This window comes from Xiphophorus couchianus, chromosome 15 (assembly GCF_001444195.1).
Source record: "Xiphophorus couchianus chromosome 15, X_couchianus-1.0, whole genome shotgun sequence".
Lineage (NCBI taxonomy): Eukaryota > Metazoa > Chordata > Actinopteri > Cyprinodontiformes > Poeciliidae > Xiphophorus > Xiphophorus couchianus.
In genome coordinates this window covers 2,213,659-2,228,066 of record NC_040242.1, presented here as the reverse complement: position 1 = coordinate 2,228,066, position 14,408 = coordinate 2,213,659, and the positions used below count along the sequence as shown (strand labels likewise).

The window sequence follows — 14,408 nt, the reverse complement described above, 5'->3', positions numbered from 1 at the left end:
GCATTTTGTAATTGACATAAGAGGTAATTTGAAGGACTTTACAGGTAAATAAAGGAAGGGGGTAAATAAATACGCATTAAAGACAAGAACTGCACAAAAACATCTGCTAAAATTGAATTTTAAATAAATATCTGGGTAATCTGTAGCAGACAATGTTTTAATTTTTAGGTTTTAATTTAGTTGCTTAGTTCTGCTAAGAGTTAGAGTTTTGGATGCAGAACTGAAAGAAAATAAAATAGGTTATTAAAAAAGCATAATTTTTGTGACTTCAACTTAACTTTGGCCCTCACAGCAAAAAGTTTGGATACAAATATCAAATATTTTACAAATCCAAACCTGGAAAAATCAAACTCCAGACTGTGAAAGAACGTCGTCACCGATGACGCATGCTGAGCTTTTTCGCAGCGGCGGCGTAAACATCATAATATCTGATATTTAAGGAACACCAGGAGACCAACGCGTTGCATTTCAGATGGTGCTTTTATTGCAATGTGTTGCATTCCCACATTCATAGATGTTATAGATTTGTTAGTCAAAGCATCATTTCCACAAGGTTGGCATCCTCACCTTGGAAACAAAAAGCAGAGGGACCAAATGCACGAGGTGTTTGTGTTTTGAGTGTAGTCGAGAAGTGTGTGTCGGTGTGTGTGTGTTTCTGTGTAAACTTGAGAGCAGCCACGAACATATGAATGAACAAACCTCCGAGTTTGGACTTCCAGTAGACAAAAAACAAATAAAAAATAAAAGAGTTTAGTTTGTCTTATAGCCTCCAGGGCTCTCACTCCCCGCTGGGACTGGACCCGGCCTGAGACTGATTGTCTACAACATTCCCAAAGAAAAAGGTAGATTTCTTTTATTTTCACGTTACACACCTGAACGAGAGAGAGCGGGAGGGTCTGAGGGTTTTTTAAAAGAGTCCGAGAGAGAAAAAGAAAAAATAACATGCATAAAATTCTCCCAGGTGAACACTGTCACTCATATTGTCTTGTAGTAGCTGCTCTGATGCCTCTTCAAAAACAAACTTTACATGAGTTTTATATACAAAACTGGACAAAGAAATGAGTAAAATGTATATTATATATTTGTCTATATATTTATATATCTATTTATATTAATTTTTACAAGGGAGGAAGTGGAACCTTGGTCTCTACTCTTAAAATATCCACCCAGAGAAACAAAAGTGGTGAGAAAAAACTAAACCTTTGCTTAAGGCAGCATTTATAATACTCGACAACTGACGCCGTGGTGAGAATAGCTTCGAAAACCTGCATTAGGAATGAGCTGGAAGGAAGTCCTGGTTGTTCAACAACTTTAAAAAATAAAAAACCGCCGCAGGGACTCCCAAGAAAACACAAGCAAAAACAGAGAAGACAAGCGACACGAGTGGTGCGTTGTCGTTTACATCAGTGCACAATCGTTTGGACAGGTAAGAGGTAAGGTCTCACACTTCCCACTGACACAGAGAGAGAGAAAGAGAGGAAAGCGAACGCTGCTGCAGAAAATGGCCAGGAGCAGGAATGTTCAGAGTTCAAGCCAGAAAGGAGGATTTTAAGAGTTCAACAGCGCAGAAAGGAGGGAGAGGATGTCACCTGAAGAAGAACAGCATAGTTATTACCATAAACCCACAGAGAAAGCAGCTGCTGTGTACAGTTTTTAGCTTGTTTTTGTTTCCCCACAATGGCTCCAGTTCACCTGAACTTAAATTTTTACCATAAAATGGCTCTCGAAAGTCTACGAAACCCACCGAAAATGGTGCTTTTTATAATTACTTCAACAAATTTTCTGCTTAATTCAATTGAGGAACAAACAAAAACAGGTGCGTTTGTGTAAAACAACTTTGTTGCACAACTTTTGAAACTTTAATAATTCACTTTCAGCATTCACTTTTCTTCTGTAGGCAGTTAACATCAATTTTTCAATAAATCTGATTAACCAGAAAGAAACGATAGCGGGAGATAAATGCACAAAATAAGACGGAAAGTTTCCAGTGGTAAAAACCGCTAATCCAAAATGTCAGTTGAGCTAACGCTGAAGCGCTATTCCAATATGGCATTTGGCTAATGCTAACGTTCTAAAGTCAATCAGTTAAAAATAAAAAACAAACATTATATCAAAAAATTGTTGTTGCACACATGTCTACATGGTTGTGCTTCAGGTATTGATTATTTTGGGGGGGGGGAAATTCTCGTTTTAGTTTTATAGTCATTGAGTGTTGCTAACTCTGTTGCTACACGGAAGGGCTTCGGTCAGTATACTTTAAACTGGTACAGCAATGCATTATGGGTATAGAATAAGCGTCACTATCGCGGGAGGAGAACGTGAGGTGGAAAAAAAAGATTGAGGAACTAAACTGCTCCGTAAACAATCTAATCCAATTAAAAATAAGAGCATGATAATTAGAACACAGGTGCCGAAATTTATTCAACTGAAAGTTTACAACACAGCCAAGTAAACACAAACTTTCTTAATTTATGGGAAGCTAAGTGTGCTAAATGTTTTCCAAGTTAGCTTAGCAAAGAATTAGCTCCGCCAACACCCTCATAAATAACTGAAATCCAGTAATACTTGCGAACAATTATAACTTCCTACGTTAGTAGTTCAATTTAGACATTTATATGGATTAAAATTGACAGATTAAATAATCTTGGAACCCTCTCAGAAGCTAATATTGACAGCTAAGGTGCTATACAAAAATGTAGCTCTGCTATTAGCACATTAGCAGGTTAGCCCACCATTGGAAGCCTCATTGCACAAGAATATAATTCAGAATAAGGCTATTAAAAATTTCCACGGTATAAATGAAAATATGTTTTGACTTCAGAGAGACTTAGAAAACTTCCCAAGATGCTAACAAACAGAACACTAAATACTGATTTAGGATGTGAAAACAATACTACTTTTTAAATACTTTGTTTTTCAGACAAATACAAAAAATATGACACAACAGAAGTGGAAAAAAGTTTTGAAATGATTTATCATGATCTAAGGGTCAAACTTTGCATTTTAGCTGAGTTTTGTAGACTTTCAGGAGCCACTTTATCTCCGAATGCTAATCTGACTTAAAGGCCTTTTTCACCCCGAGCGGATCCGGATATATAAAGTGCAGAATTAGATTGTATTTGCAAATTCCTGGGATAATCTGATTAATCTACATGTGTAAAAAAAAAGTCATTTATACAGTAAAAATTTGTTTTTTTTTCTCATTAAAAAAAAAAAAACCTGGTTAACAAGGTTATTGTTAATCAGCAAATATATACACGAGGCACCTCAAGTTTGGTATAAAGTATTCGGTTGAAGAATGAGACTGAAAGCTGATAGGTCATCAAGCATGGGTTTGTTTTCATCTTTAAATGAATGGCTTAGTGTCACTCCAGTGTAACTTCTACATTACAAATGAGGAAATGCTTGTTTAGGTAAGGTGCATAGCTAATGGTTGCAATGTTTTTTGTTTTTTTTTCCTGTAAACAGGTGATAGCACTTCGGGCTCAAAAAGACGGCATTGGCAGAGTCTAAACTGAGCAAACTTTGGGACATCACAGGGTTTCAACGCTGATAGGCCACTCTGAAAAGACGAAAACGAGCGCGCAGGAGAACCAGAAACGAAGAAGAGCCGCTACATTATGTGTTGTCCAGTGACGATGAGGTTTGCATATGAAATCCATCAAACGCGTTGAAGCTTTGGTCTTTTTTTTTTTTACTATGGATGCAGAAAATGATAAAAACACCCAAACAGATCAGTCAGAAACTCAATGCTTCCCCTGAAAACCAAGGCTCCACTCTCCCAGCTCTGCTTAAACCTTCTGCCAACAGAGAAAATTAAATAATATGGCCTTTTTTTCTTTTAAATTAACCCGTACAAAAAGCCAGTCCACACCGCTTCTCTCTCTCTCTCTCTCTTTCTCTCAGTAAAATCACATTCAGCAGTCGCTTTAAAAAATAAAAACAAACCATTCTCTGGCATAGTTTATCTGAATAAAACACCCACAGGTAACTGTGCAGGATCTGAAAGAGTCAAAAAGAGTAACCAAACAGAACATCTTCGTCTGTTTCCATCTCAGAGAACACCAGATATACAGTATTAATCGCTTACACACACACACACACACACACACACACACACTTCATGTACAAACATACATCATCTTTAAAACAAAATAAGAAGGTAGAAAAATAAAAACATGACAGAGGCGAGTAGTTATTTACCACAAACTCGGAGCTAGTTTTTTTTCTGTTGATTCTGAACAAATATGCATTCACATTTCTGTTAAATACATCAACATCATGAGACAAACGTTAAAAACCCGAAACCAGCGAACTGTAGTGAGAAAGGAGGGACTGCTTTTTGCTTTGTTTGGTTTTTTTTGCACTGAAAGGCTGTTGCATAACGAAACATTTTACCTTTTTGTTTTTGGGTGTGTTTTGGCATGTTTCTGTTGCAGGAAAAGCTGCTGAGTGTCTCCGTTTATTATCCGGTCTGTAGAGGAAACCGTTTCCATTTGGGAATGCCTTTTCCATGCAGGAAAGAGAAAGAGGAGCGATGCTGTGTGGGGGAAAATATCTCTGCTGTTTTCCATTCAGATCTGGTGCATAAATAATAAAAAAAAATGTAGCTGCAATTTGCCAGTAGAATCAGTTTCTTCATCGTTTCTGAAGTTGAATTTAAATATTTGCAAAATGAGGGTTGACATTTTGAAATCTTTTAAAAACACAAAAAATTTTAATGAATCTCTGGGTGGCATCTGGAGAACCATTAACGTGTTCTCCAGTTATTAACTTCTGTTTTGTTAGGTACAACAACGCATTAATCGGATAAAAAATTAAGTAGGGATCAAATGCAATTTACCTAAAAAGTTATTTTGTCTGGTAATCAGTAGCTGCGTTTCCATTACAAATTGTAAATATCCCGCTAATGTCAAAAAACATTGCCGTGTTTCTTTTAAATAAGAAGCGCAATTTAAATCACATGTGAATAATTATATTACAAGTCATTAAGAAACATCATCGTCCTCCTATCACTTCCTGTGTTCTTCTTCATGGTTTCCATTAGTGTCAATATCCGGTTGTTGGTCACGTGACTCGTGTGACACAAAAAGTATTTGTTGCAGTTTAGCGAAATAAACAAACTTTGATACGGCCGGAAAAAAAACAAAAAACAACTACCTCATCCATTTAAAACCAATTTATTTTTTGTAAACTAAGCGATTTAATTTTCAAAATGTCAAACTGCGCAATTAAATGGTTGATGGAAACACAGCTAGCTTAAATGCCAGCTTTTTCTTTAATTCAAGTCAAAAGTTTTATTCGGCTTTATTTTAATTGCTTTGAATGGTTTGAAACAGACAAACAGTGCAAAGTGATTTACGCATCACACAGCATCACTGGAGGAGTTGGCAAGTGGAATGTCGACTTGAAATATGATCATTATGTAAGTTTTGCAAAATATTTCAGGGTTTAAAAGTCGCAATTCACCTAATTATCTGAAATAGTTTGGAATTGGAGTAAAAGTTTATTTTTTATCGAGTAAATGTGACGCCTCTTACCTCCAATCCATCAGGAGAGAAAGGAAGAGAAATAATAATTCACTAATTTTCCACTGGATGCTTCCAGATTCATTTCAGTATAAAATGAAAACTGCATTTTTGTTTTTCTACTTCTGCAACAATTTAAGATATTTAAAGGCAATGTCTCAGCAGGGATGTTTTTATATAACAAAAAGTGGATTTTCTTCCTTATTTTAAATCCTTATGTCTGTTATGACTTTGAGAGACAGTGTATGACCGATCAACAGTAGTCAACAGAAAACTGTACATGTGAGCAGCCAGCGGAGTGACGTCATCAGAGGCGGAGGGAGAGGAATTCCCGATTGGATGAACACGGTTTAAACAGGAGCAAAGCTCGATTCAAATTCCTGACATATTTAAATTAATCACCAATCACAAATCTTTGTTAGGAAGTTCTAACGCTAAAGCCTCTACTTAAATTTCATTATATATGGGAACAATAACGGAAAGCGCGTCATTTGCTGCGGCACGGGGCAGCAAACGATGCGACTTGGGCTATTATTATAATTTTTATACAATGGTTACAAACAAATGTGCCGTTTTTGTATAAAAACAGGAGAAAGCAAAATAAAAATGGCTAACTAGCTCCCTGGAAAATAAAACTATTCATGTTTGAAAAAAAAAAAAAAAAGGGAGCCACTAATATCTAATTTTTTTCAAAGTCAAATTGCTTAAAATTTCACATTTTTAGAAGCTGGAATAACTTCCTCCTCCACTGCAACATGTAGCTGTGTCACAATATGTCAAAAAAATCTCAAAAATGAGCAGACATTATTAGAACTTATTTAAATCTAATAAAAAATAAAATAAAATAAATGGATCGAATCAAATTATACATTTTTCTTTTTCTGAGTATTCAATTAATTACATTTCTTTTTATCTCAAAAGGAAAGCAGTTACAAGATAATAGGTTAGCTCACCCCCAAAGTCTTTGTCCTTCTATAATGTACAAATACTACCCGCCTGCATGATGCACGTGGCAAACAACACTGATAGGCTGAGAGGAACCGTGAAAGAGAACGAGAGGAGGAGAGGACTTCTGGATTCACATCTGCTGAGGTGAGGCTAAAATGTGACGGACAAGAGTTAAATAATCATAACAGTCTGTTTTTATACTCTGACAGAAATAAAAAATAAAGAAAGACATCTAAGTTCAAAACTGAGCAGCATCCCCTCTGACTCCCATTCATCTGTCCGTCCCGGTTGGTGTCAAAGCTTGTTCTGGAGGTCGTAATGATGATGATGATGATGACGGAGAGAGAGCAGATTTTTTTTTTTTTAACAACCCAAAACATAAAAAATAAAACCAGAATAGAAAAAAAAAAGAAGAAGCAGAGCTTGGGAGAAACTCGCACTTCCACCAGGCACTGCAGCAGATAGAGAGGACCAGTCCCAGAACCAGCTGATACTGAGCTTCTATCCCACAATGCCGCTGAGGTCTGAAACCTTAACATTCCCACATCGCTGAGAGAGAAAGAGACGAACGGAAACGAGACAAACAAAGGGAGATAAAAAGCCAGAGGTGCTGTGGATGTGCGGGAGTTCCCGTCATCAAGACAGAAAAAACAAAAAAGAAATGAAGAAAGAAAGAGGAGGTCGGCCCTGATTCGACAGTGACGAAAACCTGGCAAATCTACAATGACGTCGCAGTTGTTTTGTCTTGGGTCAGGAAGCAGGAAGTAGGTCACCGAGAAATGAGCAGCAAGACAACACTGCCTTTAATAGGCTGAGGCAGACAGACAGGTTGTCAGACAGATTAGACAGGCAGGTTTAAATAACACCGCTGCTCCTTTAGGTTCTGGCCCGGTGAAGTGACCAGGCCCCTCCACCGACACCCGCTGACTCCGTCCGGTCCGTCCGAAAGGTGAGACAGAGACAGCGATGGGTCTGGTGCGCCGGCCTCCAAAGCAGCGGCGGCGGTAAAGAACAGTGGGAGGGAGCGGGAGAGCTGACGGGATGGGGCGGGCGTCACTCAGTGAGGAGCTGCTGGAGGAGGCTCTTCTGCTGGGCCTGGGTGGCCTGCGGGCCCTGGGGAACGGGGCCCTTCTGGGGAGCCGCAGCCCCCATCGAGCCCTGGTTCAGGTAGGAGTCGCTGCCGACAAGGTTTACCGTGCACTGGACGTCAGCAAACACCTGGACCTGCTGCACCTGCAGACACAAGTGCAAAGAGTTGAAAAGGAGGCTTCATGGATTGACGAGGAAGTTCAAACCATCACCATATCCCCTACTCCAACGTCTCTCTGCCCAGACAGAAATTTAAAGACGGGCAGCAAAAGTAGAGCTAGCCAACAACTGATGCTATCATCAGGGACATGTTACTATTGCATTTGGGCTCTGCTGCCTGGATATTATGAAATATTTTTTTATTTGAATTGACCATATCCCCTACTCCAACATCTCTCTGTCCAGACAGAGACTTAAAGAGGAGCAAGAAAATCGAAGGAAGTAGATTATCAGTGTTTGGCAACAACTGATTGTGTCATCCAGACTTGTTAACCATCGCCAACGCTGCCCTGAATTTGAGCTGCTAGCATGTCATTACACTCAGTAATGACATGCTACAAACTGTAAGCTAGCTACAACTCTTCAGTTAGAGTCGTAGTGACGCTGATCGCAACACAGCTACACCATCTACAACCACTTTTTGAAAATACTCGGATGTTATGAGTTACAACTTTTAATTTCTAATTGGAATAACATGTATTTTTGAAATTGAATTCACCATATCCCCTACTCCAACATCTTTCTACCCATCAGCGTGTAGGTCTCACCAACCTGCTGGTCGCTGCACACTGAGCTGACGTTGTTGAGGTTACTGTTGCTCATCCCAACCGCTTGTCCCATTGGAGGTAAAGAGCTGACGCCGCCTGTGCCTCCAGCCATGGAGACGGTGATGCTCATGTTGTTGTACACCCCCTGCTGGCCAAACGCCTGCCCTGCACTCTGTCCTGACTGACTGAACAGGCTGTAGGAGAAGAAAGGAGTTCAGACTCTGTAATACAAGCTATAAATTCATGAGAAAAGCATCGATAATGAGAGAGAGTCCTTACCCGCCCAGGCCTGTCTGCTGCCAGCTCTTCATGTCTGGTGACTGGTAGCCAGGAGTTGGTGCCTGCTGAAGCAGGGGACTCTGGGAGGTGGAGTTCTGAGGTGATAACAATGGGCTTGTGGGGCTCATCTCAGGAGGAAATGGGGGGTCTTGTTGCACCGCAGCTGTAGCAAAGAAACCGTTTCATCACAAAACTGGAATCCAGCTGTTTTAAACTGCTTAAGACAGAGTGGCTGTCTAAAATGACTGTTTACAAAATATATCTTTATTGTGTCTGGAACTTATTGTTTTTCTTTCAAGATATATTTCTATCTCAAAATGTTAAAACATTTTCAGAATCAAATCTCAGACAAGGTTTTTGGAGGATTTTCAAAGTGTAAATGCAATATTTAACTTTTTAAGACATTTAAAAGCATATAGGTTGTAAATATGGAGGCTGAAGAAACATGAAATAAGAATGGAGAGATGCAAAAATGATCAAACAGAGGAATGGATAAAGCATACATAGAAGGAAATGAATGTTGGACAAAAGGAGAGAAAGAAAGAGATGAATATCAGAATAAAAAAGCAAGAAAGAAATATTTGACAAAGGGACAGAAAGAAAAAGACAAATATTGGACAAAAGAATAGAAAGAAAGACATGAAAATTTGACAAAAGGGTTTCTAGCTGGCTACTAGACAGATGTATGTTAGATGAACTTGGATGAATGAAGCGATTGACGGATGTATGAAATAGTCTGTAAATGATCTTTTCCCATGTTTGGTCTTCAGGTCCTGACCGTAACCCATTAGATGAACCCTGAACTCCTTAATATCCCAGCTTCCTTGAACTCACCAGATCCTCCAAACTGCTGAAACAGCCCTTGCTGCATCGTCGGGTTCCCGGCGGCGTCAAACTGGCCCTGTAAGCCACCCAGCAGCGACTGGTTGCTCAGGGGCCCCCTGGCGGACATCTTGGTGTCCAACGGGGCCCCCGGAGAGGAGCTGAAGTGACTCGGTGAGGTAGGGGTGCTGCCTGCCATCGGGGCAAACCCCGGCGGGAAGCTGAACTGCTGCTGAGACGTCGTCGGGGGGCCTTTTGGTGCCCTGGGGGTTCCCGGGCCCCCGGCCAGCGCGCCCGCCACCATGTTCTGTCTCATGAGCCTGACCTTGTGCTGGAGGAGCTGCTGCTGCTGCTGCCGGTGGTGGATGCTGTAGAGCTCCCTCTGACGCTGCGCTAGCATCTGGGCATTCAGCGGCGGCTGCTAAAGCAATTTACAACACAACAAATTTAGCTTCTACAAACCTAATTTGTCCCAAAAGGTTTTGCACTGCAAAACACAAAATATTACAAAGTTATTTTGGTAAAGTTTGTAGAGAAGATATGTGAATAAGCTTGAAATGAGACCAAAGTAACTTAAAAGCATCTTTCCAGCAAGATATAAGAGGTTGTTTTAAGTCAGTAAGAGGAGAAAGTTCAAACTTCCATCATATCCCCTACTTCAACATCTCTCATCTCACTTAAAGAAGGGCAACAAAAGCAAATAGGGTGGATTAGCAGTGCTTGCCAACAGCTGATACTGTCATCACAGACATGCTACTATTAAATTTCACCTCTACTTCTCGGATATTTTAAATTATATTTAATTTGAACTGAACATATCCCCTACTCCAACGTCTCTCTGCAAAGACAGAGATTTAGGGAGCAGCATCAAAAGCATATGAGTTGGATTAGCAGAACTTGCCAACAGGACATATTACTGTAGAATTTTGCCTCTGCTACCCAGATATTATAAATTATATTTGAATTTGAATTGACCATATTGTCAAAAATAAATAAACTTTACATTCTAATGAACATTTAACACTGGAACTGTAAGAAATTCTAAATATCTCAAATAAATAAACAAAATAACAGAAGCAACAAATAAAATTAAATGTAAAGAAAAAAACTGAGCTCTTCTGCATTTTCCCAGTGCTAACTAGGAACAACTAATCAGAGCCAGGAGGCGGGTCTTAGCGCTGTCAATCACCCTCCATCCCTTGCTCTCTTCTATGCTGCAGCTAGCAAAGTGTGTTGTGAATGCTAAGGCTGGTCAGCATGGCCACTAATGATGACAGATAAACACTGTGCTGTTTCTACGCCATTAGTAGATTTAGCTGCGGTTTTTATTTTTTAGAGAGATAATGTCCTGACTGACCTGTGAGGACATTTGGGGTAACTGGACCGCCTGTCGGACCCCCATGTTCACTTGCTGGGATCCTCCTGGAAATGAATTCATGGCTGCCAGTCGGTTCTGGAGCTGGAAATAAAAAGAAAGAAAAAATTTGTCTATTAAAGGTGAACTATTTTGCTTCCTTGAACAGGTTAGGATAGGACTCTGGGCTAAACAAAACATTCTACGTTTACATTTTTGTGCACAAATTGTCAGATAAGATTTTAATTTAGTCAGTTCTGCATATTTTAAGCTGTTTTATTGCTCTGTTACTTTAAATCAAAATAAGTTGCTGCTGGCCTCCCCCCCACAATCTAAGTTTACACTCACACATGAAAATGGTTGCAAACAGATGCACAATTATACAACTGTAGATCTTTGAAAAGCAGAAGTGGAGCCTCCTGCAAAACCAACCTCCTACCATCTGGTTTCTCCATGGTAAGAGGTTGGTTGATTTTTTCCTAGTAGACATTGTACAACTGATACAGCAGTAAAACCAGCTGACCAAACATGCTGGAGCTCTGCTGGGGTTGCTAGGTGACGGCCGTAAGTCTTTTGAGGTTGCTAGGCAACTGCACAGTGCACGCAGAATGTGACTTAACAATAGGAAGGTTTTTGAAACGGCTCATTTTCCAGACACCAAAAAGACATTAACTTGTTGCCAAAAAATATCAAGGTGGTTTTCATTTTAAGTGTTTGGGCAATTTTAAGAAGTAGAGAGCCAAAAGAAAGTACAATAATGCATGTAATATGAATTTTACACAATTGGTACCCTTTAAAACTACAACTTTAACAAAAAGTATCAGATTTGTATCATTAGAAAAATTCTTAAACCATCTTGCATCTTGTTCTTCCACTCCACAATAACATCACATAAAATCTGCATAAAATACAATAAAGTTTTAGGTTGTAAATTGACAAAATGTGAAACGACAGAAGAGGTATAAATACTTTAGGAAGTACGTTTACTCGGACGCCTTCGTTTAGAAGCAAAAAAAAGTAGAAAAGTCTTACAGGAAGTTCACTGCCAGGAAAACAAAAGCATTTATTACCAAAAATGTCTCTCTGTGTGTTTGTTTTTTTAAACTGTTTTTAGAGGGAGCAGAGATCCAATGGAAGTATAAAAACGGGCAAAATGTGAAGTTTGCATAATAGGTCCTCTTCAAAATAAATAAGTAAAGAGTCCGACAGGATGAGATGGATATTAGTGAGGCTGGAAGTGGAGCTCTCTCTAAGAGCTTCTTAATCAATATGAGGAGAAGAAAGGAGACTCGTCGTGATGAAGTGTGACTCAGACGGACGCAAAGGGCAGCAAATCAATACCACCGAAAGAAGTACGAGTGTTTCTGTCTGACTCTCGTTACGGATAACACTTTGTCCTTTTGTTAACAGCACTACAACTGTAAATAAATTACATCCATAATGTTTCTATGCATTAGGCACAGAAGTGACTCAAGACATTAAAAGCACTGAATCGATAGACGCAGCATAAGCAGCGACAGTCTCACCTGCTGCGGGCCCTGCAGTCTCTGCTGCAGCTGCAGCCGCAGTTGGTTGGGCGGCAGCCTGAGTTGGGGGCCCATTCCCTGCGGTCCGGTCATGCCAGGCCTCAACCCCATGGGGAAGGCCCCGCAGGGGGCTCCGAATGTCACGCCCTGCTGCCCCACCGCGGCCAGCTCTGGAGGAAATGGAGCCTGTGAAGCTGGAGGGAACTGGGAGGTGTAGGAGAGCAGTTTGGGGTCCATGGAAACCGGGGTGGCAGTGGATTGCTGGGGTGGGAAATTTTGGGGGAAAGGGTCAAAGCAGCCACCCTATGGGGGGGAAAACGGCATTTATTATGATTAAACCATGTATTCAACTGCTACATTGAAAAAATTAAGAAAAAACAGAATATAGTTAAATATTTTCTCTAGGAAATAAGTTGTAAACACAATACTGACTGAAATAGCCTTAAAAATCTTAAATTTGGGTTCTGTCCAGGTGATAGAAGGCTGAATTTGTAACAGTCTTTATGTGGCTCTGAAGGTTCAGAGACTTCGGGCCTGATCTCTAGTTTCCAGCTGTAATAACTGAAGGTGTGTGCTGACACTTTAGGTAAATTATCTTCCTGCTCAGATTAAATGCCAGAAGACTAAAAAAATCTCTAAAAGACATTTTCTGCCATTTAGCAAATAATGTTGGTAATTCTAACTGACTTAAAACAAGTTTAGTCTGATTTCACTTCAGTCAGTCAGAAAAAAATGAATCTGTCCTTTTGAGAGGCATATGAACTGTTTAAGTTAGGCTTCTAATCAAACAGACTGAATTTTGTTACCAAACTGTGCAGTTTGAATATCAAGAACATTATGCAGAAATCAAAACTGAAATTCAGGCATTTTCAAGGACTTTAACCACCGGTTCAAACCCTGAAGCTGACCCTCTGTGGATTAAAGATACCTAACAAATAGCCACTTCCCAAAGTTTTTATTTCCTCCATTTTCTGCATCTTTTCCAGCCAATCCAAGGTGCTTACTGGGTTACCTGAACCAGTTTGTCGATACCCAGGGCCTTGTCCAGTTCGGCCAGTTCGCTCTCGTCCGTCCCGCTCAGGAAGGACACGAGCTGCTCGATCAGAGCCTTCTCATCGTTTCGGGCTTCAGGCGTGGTCGGCGGGCCCAGCTCTTCGTCCAGCGTGCACGGCACACGCTGTCTGCTCCCGGAAACAGAATCAGATTACATCATGCAGCCTAATACTAGCTAAAAACCATTAGAGTTCAATATCATCAGCATAGAAATGATAAAGACACTTCAGAAAAATGAACGATTATTTGGCCCAATGAGAGAAAATACACCACAGAAGGAGAATAAGTCCTAATAGGAATAAGTGATTAAGTTTGGTTTATTTGGGTAACAAACTGGAATAAAACTATTGATATTCCAGTTATTATTAATAAAAGGCAGCTCTTTATGAATGGGTTTTCTAGTTTTGATTTAAAGAAACTCAGTCTTTTGGCTGTTATACAGTTTTCTGGAAGTTTGTTGCAGATCTGTGGTGCATAGAAGCTGAATGCTGTCTCTCCATGTTTGGTTCTGGAGATGCAGACCAGAACCAGAAGACCTGAGCAGTCTGCAAGGTTGAACCAATAACAGGACTTTGAAGGGGCAGTATTATTATGCTTGATTTTATAGCACAATCAAGTGAATATGTTGCCTTCAGTTGTTATAAAAATGCTGCATATTAAATATGATTTGAAGTCGTAATTTAACACACTGAAATTGGGCCTCTGTCTCTTTAAGAACCTGCTGCTCTTTCTGAAGCTCCGCCTCCAGGAAGTCATCACAACATGGCTCCTTTATTAACCTTTTAATAATGTTTTTAAAAGCGTTCTGAGAAGTATAATGATGAGCTCACCAGATGGGCAGTTGTTTGCCAATTGCTGCTGGCTAGTCTGAAGGAGCTGAGTGGGGGAAACGTCGGAGGGCTGCTCTGAGGCAAAAGCGTGGAAACTGTTTCTCTACATCTTTCTGAGACATCATAATGTAAAGTCGAGTATCATCTGGACAGCTGTGATACCTAATCTTATTACTTTTTATAATATGACTTAGTAGGAGCATGTAGGTACT

At 39.9% G+C, this 14,408-nt stretch overlaps 1 protein-coding gene across 5 annotated transcripts in view; it reads right to left on the bottom strand.

Annotated features, from left to right (window-relative positions):
* Positions 1-5,367: 5,367 nt before the first annotated feature.
* The window catches only part of fam184ab (family with sequence similarity 184 member Ab), a 182,253-nt gene continuing 173,212 nt past the window's right edge, over positions 5,368-14,408 (bottom strand). For 3 of the 5 annotated variants that reach the window (XM_028041110.1, XM_028041111.1, XM_028041112.1), the window contains exons 16-22: positions 13,326-13,494; positions 12,314-12,616; positions 10,791-10,892; positions 9,446-9,854; positions 8,612-8,774; positions 8,337-8,526; positions 5,368-7,709 (exon numbers count right to left, since the gene is read on the bottom strand). In XM_028041110.1, the coding sequence (XP_027896911.1) occupies positions 7,530-7,709; positions 8,337-8,526; positions 8,612-8,774; positions 9,446-9,854; positions 10,791-10,892; positions 12,314-12,616; positions 13,326-13,494 (1,516 nt within the window). In that variant the 3' untranslated portion in view covers positions 5,368-7,529. The remainder of the gene's footprint in view (positions 7,710-8,336; positions 8,527-8,611; positions 8,775-9,445; positions 9,855-10,790; positions 10,893-12,313; positions 12,617-13,325; positions 13,495-14,408) is intronic. The other 2 variants (XM_028041113.1, XM_028041114.1) reach the window with 2 other exon arrangements.